Raw genomic sequence first — 20,109 nt, forward strand, 5'->3', positions numbered from 1 at the left:
GTGGTTTTTTAGGTTAGATGGCCTCGGGCAAGTACAGAAAGCGCAACATCCTCAAAGGGTGCGGGGCAAAGTCAGGACATGCAGGGACCAAGCATCAATCGGTATTGTAATTGTAAACTGTCGAAGCTGCATTGGTAAAGTACCAGAACTTCAAGCGCTGATAGAAGGCACCGAAGCTGAAATCATTATAGGTACAGAAAGTTGGCTGAAGCCAGAGATAAATTCAGCCGAAATTTTTACAAAGGCGCAGACGGTGTTTAGAAAGTATAGATTGCATGCAACTGGTGGTGGCGTGTTTGTCGCTGTTAGTAGTAGATTATCCTGTAGTGAAGTAGAAGTGGATAGTTCCTGCGAAATATTATGGGTGGAGGTTACACTCGACAACCGAGCTAGGTTAATAATTGGCTCCTTTTACCGACCTCCCGACTCAGCAGCATTAGTGGCAGAACAGCTGCGAGAAAATTTGGAATACATTTCACATAAATTTTCTCAGCATATTATAGTCTTAGGTGGAGATTTCAATTTACCAGATATAGACTGGGATACTCAGATGTTTAGGACGGGTGGTAGGGTGGTAGGGACAGAGCATCGAGTGACATTATACTGAGTGTACTATCCGAAAATTACCTCGAGCAATTAAACAGAGAACCGACTCGTGGAGATAACAGCTTGGACCTACTCATAACAAACAGACCCGAACTTTTCAACTCTGTAAGTGCAGAACAGGGAATCAGTGATCATAAAGCCGTTGCAGCAACCCTGAATATGGAAGTTAATAGGAACATAAAAAAAAAAGGAGGAAGGTTTATCTGTTTAGCAAGAGTAATAGAAGGCAGATTTCAGACTACCTAACAGATCAAAACGAAAATTTCTGTTCTGACACTGACAATGTTGAGTGTTTATGGAAAAAGTTTAAGGCAATTGTAAAATGCGTTTTAGACAGGTATGTGCCGAGTAAAACTGTGAGGGATGGGAAAAACCCACCGTGGTTCAACAACAAAGTTAGGAAACTACTGCGGAAGCAAGGAGAGCTCCACTCCAAGTTTAAACACGTCGAAAATCTCTCAGACAAACAGAACCTAAACGATGTCAAAGTTAGCATAAGGAGGGCTATGCGTGAAGCGTTCAGTGAATTTGAAAGTAAAATTCTATGTACCGACTTGACAGAAAATCCTAGGAAGTTCTGGTCTTACGTTAAATCAGTAAGTGGCTCGAAACAGCATATCGAGACACTCCGGGATGATGATGGCTTTGAAACAGAGGATGACACGCGTAAAGCTGAAATACTAAACACCTTTTTCCAAAGCTGTTTCACAGAGGAAGACCGCACTGCAGTCCCTTCTCTAAATCCTTGCACAAATGAAAAAATGGCTGACATCGAAATAAGTGTCCAAGGAATAGAAAAGCAACTGAAATCACTCAACAGAGGAAAGTCCACTGGACCTGGCGGAATACCAATTCGATTCTACACAGAGTATGCGAAAGAACTTGCCCCCCTTTTAACAGCCGTCTACTGCAAGTCTCTAGAGGAACGGAAGGTTCCAAATGATTGGAAAAGAGCACAGGTAGTCCCAGTCTTCAAAAAGGGTCGTCGAGCAGATGCGCAAAACTATAGACCTATATCTCTGACATCGATCTGTTGTAGAATTTTAGAACATGTTTTTTGCTCGAGTATCATGTCATTTTTGGAAACCCAGAATCTACTCTGTAGGAATCAACATGGATTCCGGAAACAGCGATTGTGTGAGATCCAACTTGCTTTATTTGTTCATGAGACCCAGAAATTATTAGATACAGGCTCCCAGGTAGATGCTATTTTCCTAGACATCCAGAAGGCGTTTGATACAGTTCCGCACTGTCGCCTGATAAACAAAGTAAGAGCCTATGGAATATCAGACCAGCTGTGTGGCTGGTTTGAAGAGTTTTTAGCAAACAGAACACAGCATGTTGTTATCAATGGAGAGACGTCTACAGACGTTAAGGTAACCTCTGGTGTGCCACAGGGGAGTGTTATGGGACCATTGCTTTTCACAATATATATAAATGACCTAGTAGGTAGTGTCGGAAGTTCCATGCGGCTTTTCGCGGATGATGCTGTAGTATACAGAGAAGTTGCAGCATTAGAAAATTGTAGCGAAATGCAGGAAGATGTGCAGCGGATAGGCACTTGGTGTAGGGAGTGGCAACTGACCCTTAACATAGACAAATGTAATGTATTGCGAATACATAGAAAGAAGGATCCTTTATTGTATGATTATATGATAGCGGAACAACCACTGGTAGCAGTTACTTCTGTTAAATATCTGGGAGTATGCGAGCAGAACGATTTGAAATGGAATGATCATATAAAATTAATTGTTGGTAAGGCGGGTACCAGGTTGAGATTCATTGGGAGAGACCTTAGAAAATGTAGTCCATAAACAAAGGAGGTGGCTTACAAAACACTCGTTCGACCTATACTTGAGTATTGCTCATCAGTGTGGGATCCGTACCACATCGGGTTGACAGAGGAGATAGAGAAGATCCAAAGAAAAGCGGCGCGTTTCGTCACAGGGTTATTTGGGAAAAGAGTGATAGCGTTATGGAGATGTTTAGCAAACTCAAGTGGCAGACTCTGCAAGAGAGGCGCTCTGCATCGTGGTGTAGCTTGCTCGCCAGGTTTCGAGTGGGTGCGGTTCTGGATGAGGTATCGAATATACAGCTTCCCCCTACTTATACCTCTCGTGGAGATAACGAATGTAAAATTAGAGAGATTCAAGCGCGCACGGAGGCTTTCAGACAGTTGTTCTTCCAGCGAACCATACGCAACTGGAACAGAAAAGGGAGGTAATGACAGTGGCACGTAAAGGGCCCTCCGCGACACACCGTTGGGTGGCTTACGGAATATGAATGTAGATGTAGATGTAGATTCCAGCCCTTGGGCGGGTTTACCAGTTGGGCTCCACCTTGCATCTCTTCGCCGTGATTTTCAGCTTCCTTCTTTGTCCTGTCTCCCACATTTCCTCCTCAAACCCCTTCTCACTTGCCCCCCCCCCCCCCCTTTTCCTGTAACCCCTCCTGTGGTGAATTTGCTGCTTCATATCAAATCCTACTTTGCACAATCATGGGCCAACTCTTGGGAGGCTACCTCCCTGTCTAATAAACTTCATGCGATTAAGGTGACACTTGTCCCGTGGCATTCTTCCTTCTGCCTCTCTTGAAAGGACTCGACCACCCTGTGTCATCTCCGCATCAGCCATACCAGGCTGACCCATGGTAATGAGCCACCCCCACTTTGTGGTTGTGGGTCCTTCCACTCAGTAGCCTACATTTTAGTGGAATGCCCCCTTCTTTTGGCTCTGCGTACTAAGTACGGACTTCCCTGCGCTTTACCTTTAATATTGGCATATGATTCCCTTATGGTTGAACTGGTTCTCAGTTTCCTCTGTGAAAGTGGTTTTTATTTTCAGTTCCAAGGTTTAAAATCTCCCTCTGGAATAGGGGCAGGGCGATGAGGGTTGGGGTGTCTCCCACTGTAAGCTGTGTTTGGAGATTCCCGACTCCCCTCCCTGGCCAAGACCCTCTTTAGTTTCCCTTTTATTCTGTTTTTATCGCTTTTTAAATTTGTTTAGTCTCCTTTTACAGTATGCACTTTTACATTCTAGCATTTGAACACTTTTGAATGGCAGGTGGTCTTGCCTGTACTGCATCAGAGTTGGGACATTTTCTGCCTATAGCGTAGCCTTGGGGCTGCCCACTAGCTGACTTCCCTCCTTTTGTTTTCACCATTGACAACATGACTGCACTTTTACATTTTTTAGCCTTTTACCTTTTGTCGTCATGACTCTTCTGAGATGTCAATCCATCCGAATGGATCACCCTTGAAACAAGGGGCTGATGACCTTGCTGTTTAGTCCCTTCAAACCCAGTCAACCAACCAATCATCTGTCTTATTCAGATTCATATAGCGGAATAGTTACAAAACATTCTGTATGTAGAATTGTGTTGTTTCTCCATGATCTTTGGTCCTGTTCTTCAGTTGTTCTTCCATTAAGCAGGATTACTGGTGACTGTTGCCAAATGTTCTCTTCAGTTTGGCCTAGAGTTTATCTCAGCTGTTGAGCTTCTCTTCATTGCTCTCAAGCCACTGTGCTGGACTGTGCTGTTAAGTGAAACTACACATTTACCAAACACATCATATCATGCCACCTATTGTATTTGGGGACTCAGTTAAATGCTTTCAGCCATTTTGTCAGGTTCTGACTGGTGTCTCCAGTAAACACTTATCGAAGCCTGATGTACAGCTGACTTGTTGCTGTTTTGGAATTCATTTGTTTTTTGAATATACAAACGTTGGGAATGATGTGCTGTCTCTGTAGGCCATGGCTTTTTTGCTACCTAATTGGAGCCAAAGTGATGTAGGTATTTTGAAGTTTCTGGCAACTCCACTAAACAGTGTCATGCCGTAATTGCAACCAAGTCAAAATCTGAAAGGAAGGTCATCAGTGAAGTACAACAGTGGGCACTGAAAGTGTAGTAACACGAGTCACGTTTCCGTCGCACTTCACCTAGTGTAGACTGGGAACTGTCTGCTAGGCATGCCCGATGTGAACTGGCTAGGCACGCCCCGTGCTGCTTCCACCAGCAGAGGGCATGGCCGAATTCTCACGTGCCCTCTGGTGGGCGGAACTTTACTTGCGGCAACTACTGTCCGTCATGCGCCGTGCCGATGTGCACCTCCCACGATCTTTCTGGTGGCTACTGCAGAAAGGACAGTTGTTATGTACACCATCATACAGTCAGAATAGAACTGAACTCTTGAATGGAGAGTGCTTCTAGTTAAACATAGAATATTCCAGAGTATACAAACATTACAAGCTTAGGAAATTTGGAAAATCTTGCGGAAGTGAAGAATAATAAATAATTGCTGGTGGCTGGGTTTGAACTGGTGACCTGCAGAATGCCTGCCAGTGATGTTAACCATTATGCCACACTGCATGAAGCACAACTTGCAGCACTATGTATAAAAATGTGAAAGATCCTCATATATGATGTTGGTAACACCAGAGTGGACAGCAAATAATAAAATTCTATTTATTGTGCATATACAGTGTAGCATGAAGAATACATATTAAATAACTACATTTTTGGAGGTAAATTGGATGGGAAATCTGGTACACAGACATTCCATCTCAGGCAGCAACAGTGCCTCTAACCCAGCAGAGCAGTGAGTTTGAACAGAGCTTATCTGACATATACAGTTGTGTCATTCCATGCTGCTTCTGTGCTATGCCAGAGTTAATCAGTCATAGCAGCTGGTGATTGGTGGTATGCCAGGCTCTTGGCAACTCATTGCCATATGTTTTCAGTGGGTGGGAGACCTGGACAATGTGTTGAGCAGGGCAACAGTCAAACATCATCTGTACTGAGGTATGACAGGACAACTTGAGCAACATGTGGTCTTGTGTTATCTTGTTGAAAGGTAACATCATGGAGACATTGAAGATAGGATACAGCCACTGACCTTGACATATCAGAAATTTAACAGCTGTTGTCCAAATTACTGGTTATGTGAGCAAGGTGCTAGCCCCACATGATACAGACAAATAAACCTGGCATCATTCATTCTCTTCATAGACTCCATTCACAGATTAGTGCAATAAGTAGAATTGGGGCTCATGTGAAAATGTGATATCATGCCCCATGTATCCGGTGCTGTCATTGGAATCACCAGTGTCTGCCAGACTCTCTCTGTTGCTGTGTCAGTGGATAGTGCAACAATGGTCACCAGTCCATGCAGGTAGTCTATAGTTCTCCAGACATTGTTGCTCTGCCTGTTTCAGTTCATGTCTTGCTGCAGTCTGGCCCCTTCTCTGACTGAAGGTATATGACATGACTATTATTCTGTATGATTGAGTTAGTAAATAATGTGTCTGTCCTCTTGGGTGCTAGTTGCATGGGGCTGCTGAGATCCTGTGTGCCATTAATTATAACCTCCCAGAAACCATAAATTCCATATTTGCACGACAGTCATGGGATCCCAACCAACATGTGCAGCAATATCATAGAATGATAAACCCCATTCTCAATTGGTCACAGTCCTGCCACTTTCAGACATTTTCTTTTCTTACTCAAGTCATAACATCATTATCTCACAAACAACTAACATTCAAATGCAAGTTCTGAATGAGAAATCCACTGAATCATCTGTCCTTATACACAGAATGTAGATGGTATTACTCCTACTGACTTTCTCAGGTTGCACTGAAATGATAATCATTTGCAATACAAACATGTCGTTCAGTTCATGCTACTTTGATATTTGTTGCATGCTACTTTCATGGTGTTGCACTTTTAACTATGAATAATCTATTAATATTTTTCAGTAATCCTGTTCTCTGCATGATTGTGAGGATAGATATTGAAACATCTCTCCTACATGTAAAAATTGACCATTTTCTCTTTCATGTAGGTCTGATTTGTGGTACTTCAACTTGCCATATGGCTGTCAGCAAATTACCTTACTTTGTTCCTGGTGTTTGGGGTCCATATTTCAGTGCCATGGTGCCTGGACTGTGGTTGAATGAAGGGGGACAGAGTGCCACTGGAAAACTTATTGATCACATTATTGATACACACCCAGCCACAGACGCTATCAAAGAGAAAATTGGAGACACACTGTGAGTGTCATTTTTTTACCATTAATAATTTGATGTAATTTGCATATGCTGTCTTTAGAATATGTCATTTAATCTTCAAAATAAATACAGACTAATACTCAAAAATGTTGTTGATTCGGATGAGGAAAGAGTCTGTTGCTGAATGTGCACAGCAGGAATTGCAAACAATTACTATAAACTCTGAATTTTTTCAATAGTTAATGTTCCTGATATCCTGAAAAATGTTATTTACTTGTTCATGAACATTTGAACACAAAAATATATTGTAGGACACCAGGAAAGTATTTCCTATTTGATATTATTGTCATATTCTGATACATGTCAGGGGGAAGTTAAATTACAGTGGAGATGCAATTACCTGGCCTAATTGTTGTTTTAGGTCATTCAAATAATGAAAAAATTATATAATAAAACATATGAAGAAAAGAGATTTTTGTAATATTAACTCTAGAAAGATAACCTACCTCACCCGTATGTGGTTATCTTTTACGTATGTTGTCATCTTTCTAGCGTTAATCCTTGGTGTTAGGTGTTTATTCAAAACAATAAAAAACAAATTAAACTTATTAAAATCAACACAAATCAATGTTTATTGAAAGACTGAAGACATATTTTTGGATATACATATATATTTTCTTAAAATTAATAAGATACTTCAACCTTAATCATGAAATACCTGACAAAAACCATGCAAGACAGTCACTGGAGTTTAAATTTTTAAAATATTTTTATCACACTCTGTTTTTGAATCATGTGACAGCTATTTTCAGGGTTTGAGATGCTTCTGCATGAGATGGTCTGCATCATTTTATGCATTTGTTTTTTCTTCTGTTTCACCTTTTTGCACTTCTTGCTGTTTGTTTGCCTGCAGTATGTTTTCTACAATTACTGTTACAAGTGAGCTGCACTTTCATATCATTGGCATTAAATTCCTAATATATTAGTATGTTTGTCATTAGATCATTTATATCCTCCAAAACTGAATCATCCATATCGGTTATTGAGTTTTTGTTTCTGTTTTAGTATTCTGCTCGAGCATTGATCAGAGTCTTCCATTTAATCAAATCCCATGCATCTCAATCGTGTAACAATACTCCTTCAAATTCATTAGCTTCAAAAATGGCAAAAGGACTTCTACACTATCTTCAACAACAGATAACATTCTACATAAAAGTTGTTGTTTATTACATTATTGTAGTGTTTAAATAACACTTTGATCTATGACAAATTGGAGGCAAAATTTTACGGAAAACATTCTGTATCCCAACAGTTCAGCAGTTGGTTTATTGTCCAGTGAAAGTAAGACCTCTCCTTCTTTAAGCAATTTTGTTTTATTTATTATTATTATTTTCTTTTTTGCTTCATGGATAAAAGTGTTGTCATACCAATCAATGAATGTTTGTGTTCATCCATGAGCTTTTGTGGATTTTGTAAATTTAAGGCACCCTGATATTTTTGAGGCATGTGCTATTTTTCATGTTACGGAGATAAGCGAAGGCATTTAATGGGTCTGAGCAGCATTTGAGCAAACTAATTTTATTACTCACTGTTTATACATTTTACATCATGATCTCACTCACCAAGAAGCTAACAGTTTTGATGGTAATGATTTCCAGTTTAATCCGATTTCATCAGCATTGTAAAGGAAGTCCAAGTCGTAGTTACTTTTGTCTAATTTTGTTATTAAACCACCTTTAAAAGAATGTTCTGCATCTGCATCAGCTGACATTTTTTCACATTGTATTTCTAATTCGTGAATTCCATGATTAGATTTCAGTCTGTAAACTATCTGTTACTTGCACTATTTTTATTGCACTGTAGTGCCTTTTCACAGAGCAAAGGACCAGATATCAGTTGCCCAGTAGATTGTTTCTGTAAAAACGAACAACAGAAAGCTTCTTCCAAAAGTTCTCTTATCACAGAAGTACCTACACCATAACTTATTGGCTACCTTACGACCAGTTTGTCCTATTATATCTTTGAGTGATAACACCTCTCTCTTGTGCTTTGACATTCCTAAACACAGACATGACATAGCACAGTAATGTAGTGATTGGCAACCATCTTAAACAGTAATGAAACACACACATCTAACTCAAACAATAATCACAAAGATTCCAAGACTTACCAAGCGGGAAAACGCCGGCAGACAGGCACAAGAACAAAACACACAAACACACACACAGAATTACTAGCTTTCACAACCGATGGTTGCTTCTTCAGGAAGGAGAGGGAAAGACGAAAGGATGTGGGTTTTAAGGGAGAGGGTAAGGAGTCATTCCAATCCCGGGAGCGGAAAGACTTCCCTTAGGGGGAAAAAAAGGACAGGTGTACACTCGCGCACACATAGGTGAGACAGAGGTTGCACCGGCAGGTAATCCAGTGCAATTTGCCCATATGTACATGGACAATATTACAAAGATATTTGCTCATTGATGATGATCTGGATAATTGTGAATCCTTATAACTGAGGTATGGGTAATTAAGTCTGTGCTGTACTATTTAAACTGTTCAATGATCATTCAAAATTATGAAGCACATAAGCTGTGTAAATTTTGTATATACATGGTGAGGCAAAAACAGCTGACACATTTCAAGGCTAAATAAATTACAATCAAAGTATGTGACAATTTCCATTTTATTCTCATGTGAGAGGACATGAAATACCATTTTAGCTACAGTAATTACTTCTTTTAAAAAAATAATGTTCCTCAACTGTATGCCGTTGTTGTATACACAATGATAAAGGCACTCACAAAAGTTGTCTGTCACTTGGCTGATCATTTCCATTGGAAGGGCAGCCAGTTCCTGTGTTTTGACACTGCTGTCCGAAAGTCAAAGTGCAGCAATGTGTTGGTGTGCCAGGCACCATGGAGACTGTTGTATACCAGGTGTAGAAGTATGAAACTGGAATTTCCCTATAGATGTTGCTAGTCATCAGTGTAGGGCTCATGAGAGTGTCTGCAGCACCATCTGCTTCCTGTAATGGCTGATGACAAATGTCAATACACAGTAACCTAAGTTCCTTACATTGGTTTATGTTTGAAACCTGTAAACATGTCAAGGTTTGTGCCTACGAACTATGATTTGCAGACAGCATTTTTTTTCTGTTATCATTTGAAGAAAACGTTTGTCGAAGCTTTCCCAAACATGCTCCTGAAAAACACAATCTTTTGAGTAGTTCAAAAAATTCAAAAGTGGTGATTTTGACATTTCACATGAGAAACGACGAGCATGGGAAACGACCAAAAAAGTCATATTGCAGGCCTTATTGGATGAAGATGATACTCAAACTTAACAGGAACTCTTAGAACAATTGAAAGAGACGCAGAAAGCCATTTCTCTTCAATTGAAAGCTATGGTAAAGATGCAGAAAGTGGGAAAATGGGTTCTGCATGGACTGAACGAAAGACAGCAACTAAATCAAAAAACCATTTGTGAAATGCTGCTTACCAGATACAAAAGAAAGTCATTTACCCATTGAATACTGATAGGTGATGAAAAATGGATATATTTTCAGGATTCTAAGCATTGTAAGTCATGGGTTAATCCAGGCAAACCATCAACATCCATTGCAAGACCAAATATCTTTGGAAAGAAGATAATGATCTGTGTTTGGTGGGATCAGAAGTGTGTTATCTATTATGAGCTGCTAAAACCTGGTGAAACTGTTAACACTGATTACTATCAACAGCAAATGATTGATTTAAATAGAGCATTACATGAAAAATAACTGGAATATGTAAAAAAGGCAACACGAAGTCATATTGCTCCATGATAACACCCCATTTAGAGGTAGCAAAACAGGTCAGGGAAACGATTGAAGTGTTCAGTTGAGAAATACTAGGGCATGCAGCTTGTTCTTCTTCTTCTTATTATTATTATCATCATTATCATTATCATTATTATCTGTTTGCTTCACTGGGACACGCTTTCGCTTAACCATGCTTCAGTTTGTATGAAAATGTACGAAAATGGCTCACTGATTGGTTCGCTTCAAAACAAGAACTGTTTTTTTGGCATGACATTCATAACCTGCTGAAGAGGTGGGAGAAATGTAGAAATAGCAATGGAGATTATTTTGAATAAAATATTGCTTATCAGTTTCAAACGACAGACATGTAATTATTGCAGCGAAATTCCAGTTTCATGTTTCTACACCTGGTAGACACTCTTACTGCTGCTACATGCTCGGTGATTCTGGTGGTCTGAGGTCACCCAGATTGTTTTTGGTTCAGTACATATCCAGTATTGCAAAAGTTGAACCTTAGCAATATCATGTTTCAAACAGGTATAGTGTCTTGTCGACAAAGTCGAAAATGCACTCAAAAATCTGTCTTTGTAGCAGTCAGAGACCATTGTCTTTTATAATTTCAACAATTGAAGTATGGTGCTTGCCATTTCAGCTCATGTTGGTGAGTGAATCTGGCATATTACTTTCTCTCCAGTGCTTGCCCCCTCTCTATTTCACTATTCCTCACCACCGTATTGCATGTGTCCACCAAACAATTACATTATGAAATTGTGTCATGAATGCCTTCATCAGCCTGTATGCAATAACAGCACTCGTGTAATTTAAGTTAAATTTACAAAGACGTAATTACAGTAACTAAAATTTCATGTAATTTAAGATGAGAATGAAATAAAACTTCTTGTAGTCTTCGTTTTGAATTTATTTAGCCTTGAAATGGGTCAGTTATTTTTGCCACCCACTGTATTTATCAGCATTTAAGCAGATACAATTATGAGATCCACAGAGTCAGTTTTCCCTTTCCCAAAGTATTTTTAAAGGATATACTCTTGATCTTTGATTGTTGTTAGCAATATGTAATATTATTTTTTTCATATATTTTCAATTTGGAATAAGATTGCTTCTTTTCTGTGTTTCTTATTTCATTTTAATTATGTAAGTATATAATAGCATCATGCTGAATCCTTTAACTGTATTGATTTATTAATAATAATAATAATAATAATAATAATGTTGCAGTTTTGCTGGTCCTAAGTATATAATAATGATAATGATAATAATAATAATAATAATAATAATAATATATTATTATTATTATTATTATTATTAGTAGTAGTAGTAGTAGTAGTAGTAGTAGTAGTAGCAAACTTGTTACCTGTACTACCCGACACACAACATTTTACTAAGAATAGTTTCTGTCTACTGCTTCCACCTGGGTGAATATGTTAATGAATCAGTTGAACAAACATCGCAAGAGAGAATGAGAGCTATTATTATTATTATTATTATTATTATTATTATTATTAATCAGTAGTAACAGTAATATTAGTAATGATGTTGATGATAGTGGCGGTAGTTAATGTTCCGTCAGTGTAATGACTGTGCACTAACTCAGTTCAGTAAGTACAGGGAAGGAAGTTAGTAATCAATTGTTCAAGCAACTGTTTCAGCAGTCTCCTGAAGTGCTTTAGATACGCTTATGAAAACCTAAATCTGGAGGACCAGATATGGGTTTGAAACTTCTTACTCTTGAAATGGTTATAGTGTTAGCAAATGCATCACAGCTGTTGGCCCTGTGGTGGGTGATAATGGTGTTATATTAAAATATAAAATAAGACAGTACCATGTGAATAAGTTAATGGATTAGCTGAACTTGTATGTGTTTTACTTGAGTATGCCAGCATTTTAACAACCACCTTCTTCAAGTGGATGTGTTATTCAGTATGTGTAAGTGGATCTATTTATACTTCTGTTTGGTGATAGGAAGTCTATGCTTTATGCTGATGACAGAAAATGGAAAAAAAAAAATTGGAACAATATCTGTCAGCAGTCTGTATCTTGTAGCTCATTGTGGTAATACTTTGTAGAGCATTTAAGTGACTTTTCTTCCGTAGTCATCAGCAATTGCTTAACTGTGTTGTTTCTAGGCATGTACAAGAATATTTAAACAATCTGCTGGAGAAAATGGCCCAGAAGCAAGAACTGAAATCAGTAGCTATGCTAACATGCAATGTGCACATGTGGCCTGATTTTCATGGTAATCGCTCTCCTTTGGCAGACCCGTCTCTTCAAGGAATGGTTAGTATTTCACTTTTAGTTGGTTTAGTATTGTCACACAGATGGCTCCTCTGAAAACTTTAATATGAATAATTTTGCATTATTGCCTTAGTGAATTCAAATTGTTCTGAAGTCATGATTATAGACCATTAAATCCATACTGCAGTACCATACCCTCACATGAGGCAGCCGTGATGTTCGCATTATTGGCTGTTCCTTGAACTCAGATTGATTAAACTACAGTTTTCAATTGAATATAAGAGTTTGATTTGATTTCATTTCATTCTCCTGTGTCACAACACCTTCACATTATGTGAGACAGTTATTGAATATAATGTGAATTGACAAAAGTGATCTTGCAAATGATCGGAACTAGGCAATCTGACCAAAATTTGGCAGATGATGGCATCCACAGATGTCATTCCAAAACTGGTAGAATTTATTTTACTCAGTCAACAATTTATGCAAATGTAGATGGACAACTTGTAATGTATTCTTTGCACTGAAAAGAATGACAATAAAGGCTCCCACCTAACATTGTCTCATTACACTTGCTCAAATTTTGTTGTGATGTAAATCAGAGGTTTCCTTTAAAAGATCACACAGGTGTGCTGGAATGAGATGGTTGCAACTCATACCCACACACAAATAATAATGTAATTGTAAAAACTAAATAAAATGAGTTAACTGTCAGTACAGTTACACTTTTCCTACTAGTTTAAAACAGGCAATCATTTAGCCAAACAAATGAGGAAGACTAAAACAGTATCTACATAACTCTATTTCATCCCCCCCCCCTTCCCCTCCCTTGTATTAGAGTTTAATAGCCTACCATCATTCAAGTCACATACGTAGTACTGCTATGGGCACCCGCAAGGGACCATCCTATGCTAACCTTTTCACGGGCCATCTAGAGGAATCCTTCCTATAAAAAAAAAAAAAAAAAAAACCAGAATCCAAACCTCTCACCTGGTTCAGATTCATTGATGACGTCTTTGGTGTCTGGATTGAAGGTGAGGACACCCTATTCACATTCCTCCAGAACCTCAAAAACTTCTCCCCCATTTGCTTCACCTGGTCCTACTCAACCCAACAGGCCGCCTTCCGAGATGTTGACCTCCACCTCAGAGATGGCTACATCAGTACCTCCATCCATATCAAACCTACTAACCACCAGCAATACCTCCACTTCGACAGCTGCCACCCATTCGATACCAAGAAGTCCCTTCTGCGCAGCCTAGCCACCCTCGATCGTCACATCTGCAGTGATGAACAGTCCTTTTCTAAGTATACCGAGGATCTCACTGAAGCCTTCACTGACCGTAGTTATCCTCCCATCCATGTACAAAAACAAATCTCCTGTGCCTTATCTTTCTAGTCTCCCACCACCTCCCAAAGTCCCACAGTCCGGCCACACAGGAGCATTCCCCTCATAACTCTGTACCATCCAGGACTGGAGCAACTGAATTACATTCTCTGTCAGGGTTTCGATTACGTCTCATTATGCCCTAAAATGAGAAATGTCCTATCCACTACCCTTCCCACCCCTCCTACCATGGTATTTAGCCATCCACTGAACCTGCATAATATACTTGTCCATCCTTACACAACCCCTGCTCCCAATCCCTTACCTCATGGCTCATACCCCTGTAATAGACCTAGATGCAAGACCTGTCCCATACATCCTCCTACCACCACCTACTCCAGTCTGGTCACTAACATCACCTATCCCATCAAATGCAGGGTTACCTGTGAAACCAGTCATGTGATTTTCAAGCTAAGCTGCAACCACTGTGCTGCATTCTATGTAGGCATGACAACCGACAAGCTGTCTGTCCACATGAATGGCCACCAACAAACTGTGGTCAAAAAACAAGTGGACCACCCTGTTGCTGAACACACTGCTAAACATGATACCCCTCATCTCAATGATTGCTTCACAGCCTGTGCCATATGGATCCTTTCCCCCAACACCAGCTTTTGGGAATTACACTGGTGGGAACTTTCCCTGCAATACATCCTACGTTCCCATAACCCTCCTGGCCTCAACCTTCGTTAGTCACTGTCCTCACCCATCCAGCTCGCTCCCTGTTCCAATTCCAGCACTACACAGCCGTCATTTCATCGCCACACCCAGTCTTTTAATTTTGTTTTATTTTTATTTCTCTTCTTTCCGCTACTTACCCTCTCCCCCCTTCCGTCTAAACTGCAACACTTCACTGTCCACCACTCCCACCATACTATCCCTCCCCCTCCCCACCCCAGCCTCCTCCTTACCCCCACCCAGTCGCCACTCCCATCATGCAGTGGTGCTGCTGCTCGTAGTGTAGTTTCAGCTCTCTGAGACTGCAGGGGTGTGTGCAAGTTGTGTGTGTGTGTGTGTGTGTGTGTGTGTGTGTGTGTGTGTGTGTGTGTGTGTGTGTGTGTATTGCTGACAAAGGCCTTAATGGCCAAAAGCTATGAGTGTGTGAATCTTTTTATTGTGCCTCTTGCAACTCAGCATCTCTGCTACATGGTGAGTAGCAACTTTCCTTCTCTGGTATTTTTATATTCCATCCTGGATTGCCTCTTGCAACTCAGCATCTCTGCTACATGGTGAGTAGCAACTTTCCTTCTCTGGTATTTTTATATTCCATCCTGGATTTTCCATTGTTTGACTTATGGCAGAGTGCGTAGGGAGATGACATAGAGAAGAATTTTTGATTTAAGCGAAACACAGGCCTTGTCGTGATGGACAGGAAATAATGAGGTTTCACAGTATCTTGAATTTGATGGACTTGACAGTGAACCTGTAACTGGGTGAGATATTAGAGCCATTCCTCTTCTTTTTCACCGAAGTGTTGAAATGGTGGAAAGTTGTTCAGTGGCACATGTTGGATCAGTCGGTTAGTCGGGTGGGCAGCTGACTGAGCTTGTGCAGCAAGCAATTGCTATACAATAGACAGCGTTGGCTCTGAAACTGAAAAATTTGATTTAGTTCCAGAGCAGCAGCAGTCCATGGCTGAGGCACAGGGGGATTGGGTGGAGGTGGTGGGGGTAGCCATTCAAACGCTAACAAATTATAGCCAAATGTGAAAAGATAAATAGAAAAGCAATGTACGAAGCCCCTGAAAAGAGAAACAGATTAATTCTGCAGCTCCCCTCCTGTAATACACACAACAACAAGAACAAATGAGCAAATAGAATTTCTGTAACGACAGTTCCCTTGCTGCAGCAACATAGACCACACGAAAAGCAAACAAAACATGTTGCTCAGACTTGTTGCCACTTGTTGTGGCTCTGCCCACCTGTAATGTTTTGTGGTTCCTGGCTGGATGTGGAGAGGGTGGTATGATAGGTGGGTGGCCAGTTTCCTCCCACTACAATGCAAAATTCACGCATGGTTAGAATCCACTTTATCACAGGAACCAACTGAGTACTTAACTTCAATGATGTCCAGTCTGAAGTTTGGTGGTTAACAGTACTAATACTTGAATCTTGAATGTGTCCATATCACAGCTATACACAATGACTAACTTTCCCTCAGAGCTAGCTAAGGTGTGAGGTGATGACTACCATTGTGGAAGACTAAAGCACAGTGCGACATATTGAGGTGCAATGTTAGTTGAGTCCCAAAGCGACATACTGAGGTACTGAAGTGGAGAGTCTGAGTGATTGAGCTTGCTCAGTTGTCAGCAGCAGCCTTTATGCATGCAAGCCAGGGTGAGTTATCGGCACTTAGACTGTGGGTTTGTCTTGGTCTTCTCTTGTCATAGGTGCACCTAGTTCAGCACCTGCTATACAATGTTTCCTAGTGCCAATTGGTGTGCTGTCAAAGGCATATGCCAGCACAACAAATAATCAAAGTATTTTCAAAAACAGCTGTGTTTTAAAAGTACAGTCTTCCTCCCAAGAGCAGAATCATTTCCCTTTCACACACAGCAGTGCCATGTAATGGCAATTTTGTGTTATGTGATATTGATGTGCCGTGTATTACATTTATTTCACCATGAATGAGAGCATTCAAGTTTGTTTAACTAGTTTAATTATTTATCAGTTGATGGAAATGGCCACTATAGACTACTTCTGTAACGTACACTAGTGGCCAATTACCACTAATGCTAATCTATTCATACTGATACTCATGGTAACTCCTTTTAGATTAATTTAGTATATACATTAACAGAAAAGTAGCAGCTTCGATTAAAGACAGTGTTCATCCTCTTACAATATTCAGCTGCATTTTCAACTAATAATTCAAAGTATATGTGTATGCAGCTTCACACAGTATATTGTCAACTCTCATTATACTGGAGAAATGAAAGCTTAGTTAATGCAAGCATTGGTGTTAACCAAAACTTGCATCCCAGAGTACAAATATTATGTTAAATTATAGTAGAAGTATCTTTAGCATTAATTTTGAGTATCAAAATCTGTCAAATTTCTTACTCTATGTCTGCCTGCAGTCTGTTATAGACATTTGCAACAATGGAGAGAAGTCTTCGGAAGTAAGAATGATTTCAGGTGTGCTGCAGGGGAGTGTCATCGGACCGTTGCTATTCGCAATATACATAAATGACCTTGTGGATGACATTGGAAGTTCACTGAGGCTTTTTGCAGATGATGCTGTGGTGTATCGAGAGGTTGCAACAATGGAAAATTGTACTGAAATGCAGGAGGATCTGCAGCGAATTGACGCATGGTGCACGGAATGGCAATTGAATCTCAATGTAGACAAGTGTAATGTGATGTGAATACATAGAAAGATAGGTCCCTTATCATTTAGCTACAAAATAGACGGTCAGCAACTGGAATCAGTTAATTCCATAAATTATCTGGGCGTACGCGTTAGGAGTGATTTCAAATGGAATGATCATATAAAGTTGATAGTCGGTAAAGCAGGTGCCAGACTGAGATTCATTGGAAGAATCCTAAGGAAATGCAATCCCAAAACAAAGGAAGTAGGTTACAGTACGCTTGTTCGCCCACTGCTTGAATACTGCTCAGCAGTGTGGGATCCGCACCTGGTAGGGTTGATAGAAGAGATAGAGAAGATCCAACGGAGAGCAGCGCGCTTCGTTACAGGATCATTTAGTAATCGCGAAAGCATTACAGAGATGATAAATAAGCTCCAGTGGAAGACTCGGCAGGAGAGACGCTCAGTAGCTCGGTACGAGCTTTTGTTAAAGTTTCGAGAACATACCTTCACCGAAGAGTCAAGCAGTATATTGCTCCCTCCTACGTATATCTCGCGAAGAGACCATGAGGATAAAATCAGAGAGATTAGAGCCCACACAGAAGCATACCGACAATCCTTCTTTCCACGTACAATACGAGACTGGAATAGAAGGGAGAACCGACAGAGGTACTCAGGGTACCCTCTGCCACACACCGTCAGGTGGCTTGCGGAGTATGGATGTAGATGTAGATGTAGATGTAGAGTATAAAATTCCATTCTGAAGCATAAATGTGGATGCCTAGCCTGTGTGGAAATTATTTTTACCTCTAACATTATGGTTGTGAATTTCACATTTCATCCGAAATTCACTTTTGTCGTTAACTGAAAATATCATTATGGAGTAAATGGTGTGGCACTTGAGTGTGAGAATCCCAAGTTCTCTGATAAAACTTTTGCAAGATGTTCAGTTAAATAATATTGTTACTGCATGCTTCTATAGAATGAATATTATTTTGACATTAGCTGTGTTGCTGTAGAGTGATATGCAATAGGACAGTATTGGGTGAAAATATTCAAAGTATTATACCACTCCTGTTTACAAGACAAAAAAATGAGAGAAATTTTTAAGTGCAAAACAGGCAGAACAAAGCTTTCTAGTTAACTTAACCTCGTATTGGTGTCATGTCATTTTATTAGCCATGTGAACGTCTTGGAATTTCATACTCAGACTTTCATGTAATGTGTGTGTCTATTGATATCTGTTTCTGGAAGCTGCAGGTTATTTATCTGGAACTGCATGTTGTAGGTTGTTGTAAGATTAAAAGTTAAACTGCTTACTGTGTATCAGTTGTAAGCCTGTTCCATTATTTGGCCTTTTATTGATGTGCTTGTATTACCTGCAAACATGACAGTCTTTCTAAAATTTTCTGGTTTGCTGATTGAGAACAGGAGTGGGTCATATATCAAATGTGCTGTGAATTTAGTTTGATTCCTGTGATTTTATTTCTCTGGCAGCAATTTATTATCTACACAGTCAAGGCCAGATTCAGAAAATTCCAACAGTTTGAGACATTATGTATCACTTTATCTTACGGAGAAGCCTTTGCACAGCCTAAACTGCAACAGTTGTTGGAGTGGTTTAATGTTCCATTATAAACTACGTTCTCAAGTTGTCTTGAGAAGACTAGAAGAAGGCTGACTGTTTCCTCTTTGAAGTAACCTGATTTGCTCTTACACTTATAAGTATATGTTACGTACTACTGTTCACATAACACTATGTGACAAGCTGAGCACAAGATCTTTTGAGAAATAATAGGTCCTGGGATAACAGATTGACAAAATAGACTTTCTACAATTAAAAAAAAAAGCATGTATTGATGGCAATGTAAGTGATTTTTTTATCTTGAAAATCACTCTGTGTTGCACAGAACCCTAATTGCTTTTTATTTTTGAATATTTTTAAAGGATAAATACTATGTATGCTTAGTTACAGGACACGCACATGTGAGGTACGGACACACTAAAGCAGCACACATTATTCACATTTGGTCATAATTCAGATCTTGTGAATTGTGGGACAGAAATGCTGGCCATTACTTATTTTTAGGAGGCAAAATGTGTAGCACTGCTGATAGACATGTACAGTATAAACACATATACGCAGACACACCTTCTAGCTTTCATAACTGGTACAGGATTATTGTGGTTAAAATTTTTCTACTTGAGACAGCCCCCATGAAAATAAGTGATTGTAGGACAATGAAACTTTTCGGAAACGTGGAAGAGAAATAATGAATAAATCATGGAAAGAAACACATTTTAATTTCCACATGAGAGGGCAACATTTCTTAGTTGCATAGCTTGTTTACATTACAGATTACAAACATTGCTCAGTGTGATGACCATCAGTATCCATCACAGCCTGGAGCTCTACAAGAGAGAACATTTCACAATTGTTCACAGCATTTTTTGAACATTGGACCATGGAATGTTCAGCTGTCATGACACAGGTTGTGCCCTGTTTGAAGATCACACATTGTGTCCAGCATACTCAGCCATAGCAATAGTGACTTCTTCAACAGTTTGTGGTGCAATTGGCAATTGGCATCTCCAAGGAGGAATTCAGAAATCACCAGTTAATTTGAACTTCCAGAACACGTTCTTCAACCCCGGTGGCAAAAGAGGATTTCTGTGTATTCCTCTAATGCATCGATACTTGTGAAGAGCAGCAACACTATTCCTGTTGTTTTGATGAAACAGCTTTA

General features: G+C 39.7%; 1 protein-coding gene across 2 annotated transcripts in view; it reads left to right on the forward strand.

Annotated features, from left to right (window-relative positions):
• The window catches only part of LOC126345210 (FGGY carbohydrate kinase domain-containing protein), a 134,022-nt gene that overhangs the window by 65,424 nt on the left and 48,489 nt on the right, over positions 1-20,109 (forward strand). For both annotated transcript variants that reach the window (XM_050002083.1, XM_050002084.1), the window contains exons 6-7: positions 6,452-6,659; positions 12,558-12,708. In XM_050002083.1, the coding sequence (XP_049858040.1) occupies positions 6,452-6,659; positions 12,558-12,708 (359 nt within the window). The remainder of the gene's footprint in view (positions 1-6,451; positions 6,660-12,557; positions 12,709-20,109) is intronic.

This window comes from Schistocerca gregaria, chromosome 1, assembly GCF_023897955.1.
Source record: "Schistocerca gregaria isolate iqSchGreg1 chromosome 1, iqSchGreg1.2, whole genome shotgun sequence".
In the NCBI taxonomy this organism is placed as follows: Eukaryota; Metazoa; Arthropoda; class Insecta; order Orthoptera; family Acrididae; genus Schistocerca; species Schistocerca gregaria.